This window comes from Monopterus albus, unplaced genomic scaffold (assembly GCF_001952655.1).
Source record: "Monopterus albus unplaced genomic scaffold, M_albus_1.0 scaffold360.1, whole genome shotgun sequence".
Taxonomy (NCBI): Eukaryota; Metazoa; Chordata; class Actinopteri; order Synbranchiformes; family Synbranchidae; genus Monopterus; species Monopterus albus.
Window position 1 is genome coordinate 89,250 of NW_018128240.1, and position 4,782 is coordinate 94,031.

At 39.1% G+C, this 4,782-nt stretch overlaps 1 protein-coding gene and 1 long non-coding RNA gene across 3 annotated transcripts in view; one reads left to right on the forward strand and one right to left on the reverse strand.

Moving 5' to 3' along the window:
* LOC109975058 (cornifelin homolog B-like) overlaps positions 1–469 on the forward strand; it is a 3,235-nt gene extending 2,766 nt beyond the window's left edge. Inside the window, exon 3 of the mRNA XM_020625583.1 lies at positions 330–469. Coding sequence (XP_020481239.1) covers positions 330–452 — 123 coding nt within the window. The 3' untranslated portion in view covers positions 453–469. The remainder of the gene's footprint in view (positions 1–329) is intronic.
* Positions 1–4,782, reverse strand: part of LOC109975059 (uncharacterized) — a 50,004-nt gene that overhangs the window by 12,565 nt on the left and 32,657 nt on the right. The window lies entirely within an intron of this gene.

Genomic DNA, 4,782 nt, shown 5'->3' on the forward strand with positions numbered 1-4,782 from the left:
AAGGCACAATCTATTCTTGGTGGTCTTTCATGGGGAGACTGAAGCCTACAATAATTTGACAAATTAATTGCCTATCATTTTGAATGACATACCCTATTTTGTTGGATTAAAGGACGTGTTGCAGCATGAAGATTAAAATAATTTCCACTATTAGGACTTTAAATCATGCACATTAGTCTTTGCGTGAAAGATTTCATAAGGTTATTTCTGTTATTATCATCCTTACTGATAAACTAAGAAAAAATCTCACTCAGAAATGGAGACAAATAAAACAAACACTGATCTGGCTGTTCACCTGCTGACCTGTTATCACTGCATTCTGTCTACAGGGCACCATGTGTAAGGACTGTGTATACGCGACTTTCTGTGTAGCCTGCACCTGGTGTCAGATGTCCAGAGAAATGAAGAAAAGAAACCTCGAGATTGTTCTGGTCGGCGCCAAAAACACATGACCTCTCTCCTCACTCGTCATCACCACCGGGGCTGGTGCGTATTTCAGTAAACCACAGCCTGCCAACTAGGACGTTACTAACATCTGGTGGAGTAAACTGAAAAACTCCACCCATAAATGTGGAATTATAATAAATCTGTTAACAAATAAACGTCCAGCATTATAAAAATATTAGAAGTTGAAGGTGTTTTTTTAAACGTATTATAACCAGAGTCTTTGATTTCCCCCGAAAACAAAAACATTTTACACTAACTGCTGATGTAAATACTCATTGATTGATGGGATTCAGAATAACATTTTTTTTTATTAATCTGAGATATAATGTTTTTGAATTTCATTAAAAAAATAACTAATATAATTGTTCCTCATACTGACCCCGAAAAAAAAATCTTTACTTTTCACCCATCACAAATTTTTAAAGAAATAATCAAATGAAAAAATCTAACTATGAGGCCTCAGCAGTCTGTGTTGGACACATCAGGTTACACTCGTTTTAATGGGAAATATCTGTTTCCTTGATGTACTGCAGGAACAGTAACACAAAGGGGTTGTTTTCTACTAAAACCTGTGTAACTTTGGAAGATACTGATGTGATCTGTCCAACAGTCTGCTAAAACCTGAAATTAGCTTCAGATTCAGCTAAGAAATCATTTCTGCACAAAAAGAGGTTTGTCCCCATTTCTTAAAATGCAGCTGCTTCAGGACGGAATCCTCTGGAAGCCAGCGTGGCCAAGACTAATGATTGTGATGCAAATATGGATGTAAAAATAAGAAAATGTGAACTCTGTCCATTAATCTTTGCCTCTTTGGCTTGATAATCAGTCCTACAGCACGTGTTTATCATCCGGCAAGCTTTAAAGATGTTGTATATGTTTGCTTTAAAATTTTGTTTTGTTTTTTTCCAGAGATCTGGGATTGATATCATTTATTAATCTGAACAAACTCAAATGAATTAAACTTACATGCCTATGTAGAAACATAAACTGATTTTTTTGTTTTCTTTAGAGTGCAGCATTAGTTTTTTTGTTAGCTTGCTAATGTCATATTTAACACGTTGACCTTTGTTAGTTATTGATTCACTGTAAATAAAATGTACTAAAGCCTCAACTGCATGATGGTTTTTGTGTGTATTTAAATAGAAAGTTGTTATAAGGTAAAAATACAGCATATACAAATCAATTACCAACTGTGTAAAATATGAAAAGCACACAGCAACAGAAGGGCATGGAGAGTCCCTTTAGCAGCTAAACACAACAGCTCCACTAGAGGGAGCCACTCTTTCAACAAGCAGCCCACAGCCTTGGATATCCAAGGTTATGTGGGGTCACGGGGCCAGACTGGTAACCCGCAGTACCTCATGTCATGCCTCACCTTGTCCTGGTCCTGTTAGACACGTCATTCAAACAATCTACTGCATATAAATGTGACTTTTCCCTAAATCAGATTATGTTTAAAAAATTGTCTGAAGGCAAACATACTAGTCAACTTGTGGAAAATAAAGTTTCCATTAATAAATAAATGTTTAGTTTGGTTTAAACTGAGCTCTTCTTTCAAAGAATTTACTGTTTTCTTTAAATAAGAACTAGAGCTCTTTCATACACATATAACCATGCTAGTTATTTCAACAGTTGCATTCCTGTTGACACCACCTTTCTGTTATTTTATCCACCACCTGCCAATAAATCTCAGTAAGAAATGTGAGGATTTGATATTTTATTCACAGACTCAAAGGCTCCTGTGTAGTCAGCTAAATGTCTGCCTTTACATGCAGACTTAATCTGTTGTTCAGTTTGGTTGCTAAACTTATGAAGTCACTAATGTCATATTTAATCAGTTCACTCCCAACAGACTATACCATTTGTGTAGTAATGGCCTCGCCCTCCCCTCACTCGGTTACCATTTGTGTAGTCTAGTTTGCATTCCAGCAGATGCGATCCCTCCTGTCTCCTACTAACTTGGTCTCCTGTTCACTGTAAATTGTTAAGTGGGTTGTTTTTAACGGGATTATAATGACAGTTATGGGTTGCAAGAATTGAGGTTTGTGACTTTCACGAGGTGTGACTGAAGGGGCGGGTCCAGACGGCTCATAAAGGCCACAGCTATGTTAATTGGTCGAGGCCACTGCTGCCCTCTTTGTTCTGCTTGCTCACACTGCACTTCTGTTGCACCCATTAAAGACCAAAGAACTGATTTAAAATCTGTGACTTTAACCTCGCACTCCCTCCCACATCCCCCCAACACACACATATGTCCACAGCTTATCCCTCTTACAAACCCCCTGTTCATACCCTCCCGTTCTTTCTCCTCGGTTTTTCCTTCCTACTCCCAAAGAAAACTGACCCCTTTGCTTGTCTCATTTTCTCCATGTTGCTCAATCAGGTAGTTGATACATGCTCCCCTCCCTGCTGGGCTTGATTCAGTGCTGGGGGAGTAATTTTATCACAGTTTTTTCAGCTTTCTTTCCTCCTGTGGCCACACGGACGGTTGCAGTTGCAGACGAGAAATGCCGGGTGACTGTGCTGAGCTGGAGGAGGCTCTGGATTCCAACAGGGAAATATTTGGAAATATTTAATAAATGAGTAATTCTACAAAAACTGGAGAAAATAACTGTATTCTTTTAGTTTTCACTTGATAAATTGAAAATATTTGTGTTGTTTTCTGGTTTTGGTCCTAAATTTCCATTAGGCTATTTTGTGATGCCTTTTATTGTATAATTGTTATATTGCTTTATTTTGTTTGACCTTAGTGTTCCTATTTCAACATTTATTCATTTCTAGAAAATTCTTGGGACGGGCTTATTTCTGCTGTTATACCAGGGTGAAATATTTTTACAGCACAAACACATTCTGATGCTAAGAGTGACAATGTTGATGTGTTAATATTTCACCAGCCTAATTTAGCATGTTAACATGCTAACATAACATATGCTAATTTAGCTAGCACAAAACCCAGTATGAAGACAAAGAATAGGGAACAAATGACAAAAAACAAAATGGGAAAACTAGTTAATAAAAATTTGCTTTTAGTAGAGATATATGGGAAGACAAACTGAGGTTTATGGGAATGTCCTTAGTTTTGCAGGAGTTGAGTCAAACACAAAAGTGGGAAAAATTAAAAGTGTGACTGATGAAGGTCAAGAGCTGAAGTTCATTCTGTCGACAACAGCAGAGGGGGTGAACCTTTTTTATAACTCGTCTGTTTAAATTATATTGAGCCACATGATTTGTATTAAATTTCATGGCAATCCACCCAGCACTTATTGAGACATTTCACATGAACAAAAATATTGTGGTGGCACTAGGACAAAAGTCAAAGGATCACCAAAAGATTTGTGATTCATTGCATATATTCAACAGCTGTTGACATATTTTAGCTTCCAAACGACACTGCCACTCCCAGGCTGATGCTGCTAGCATGGCTAAAAGTACAGTGCTCACAGGAGACTTAAAGTTCTGTCCTCACTACAACACTGCTTCCTTGCTGGAGGAAACAACTTTTGGATAAATGGGAACATCAAAGCAAAGTGCTCCTTTAAAACAATCAATACACCGAAAAAGGCTAGATTATACTAAATGAGTGAATGCACAGATGGATGAGATGGAAATCAGAGGTCATGAGATGGATTTGAACCTGGAGGACATGGAATCTGCCGGAGTGTCCCTGTCTGTCCATCATGACAGACACACAGAATTGCTCTATAATTTCCTGGGGAAGTGTTCCTTTTAAAAGACAAGGCTGGAGTTGCCGGGGAGTCGGCTGATAACTTAAGTTAAGATGAGGCGGGAGGGGGAGGCGTAGTCCAACACAAGTTATCAGACGCCGGGCCTCCAAGCAAACAAACAGCTCTGACCTCTAAAAACAACTGCAGCAGGGAGCAGCTGATAGGGAGAGACGGATAGATAGAGGTTGGTGATGGTGCAGCAACTGTGTGTGCTTGTGTGTGTGTAGGGGAGGCAGAGAATAGGGGGCAAAGGGGCACACGGGGCAAGAATTATCTGATGCCTCCATGATCTCACTGTCTATTAAAATCAGCACATCATGTGAGTGTGTTTGTGTGTGTGTAGTGCTTCCTCCTTCTTCTTCATCATCTCATTCTAGTAGTTTCAGCATTGTCGCAATTAAACCATGACTACCATCAGCTCATTTTAGTCGCCTAACTTTAACAATACACCCCTGCTAAGTACAAGATGCAGCATTTTACAGAAAAACATTTGCCAAAAGGAACTATGAAGGTTCAATACGCCTGCTGCCATAGGGTGCTGTTTCAGGAGACACTCAGAGGGTTCAGAGGGTAGGGGCTCACCACCTGTATGGCTGTGTAGGTTGGAGGA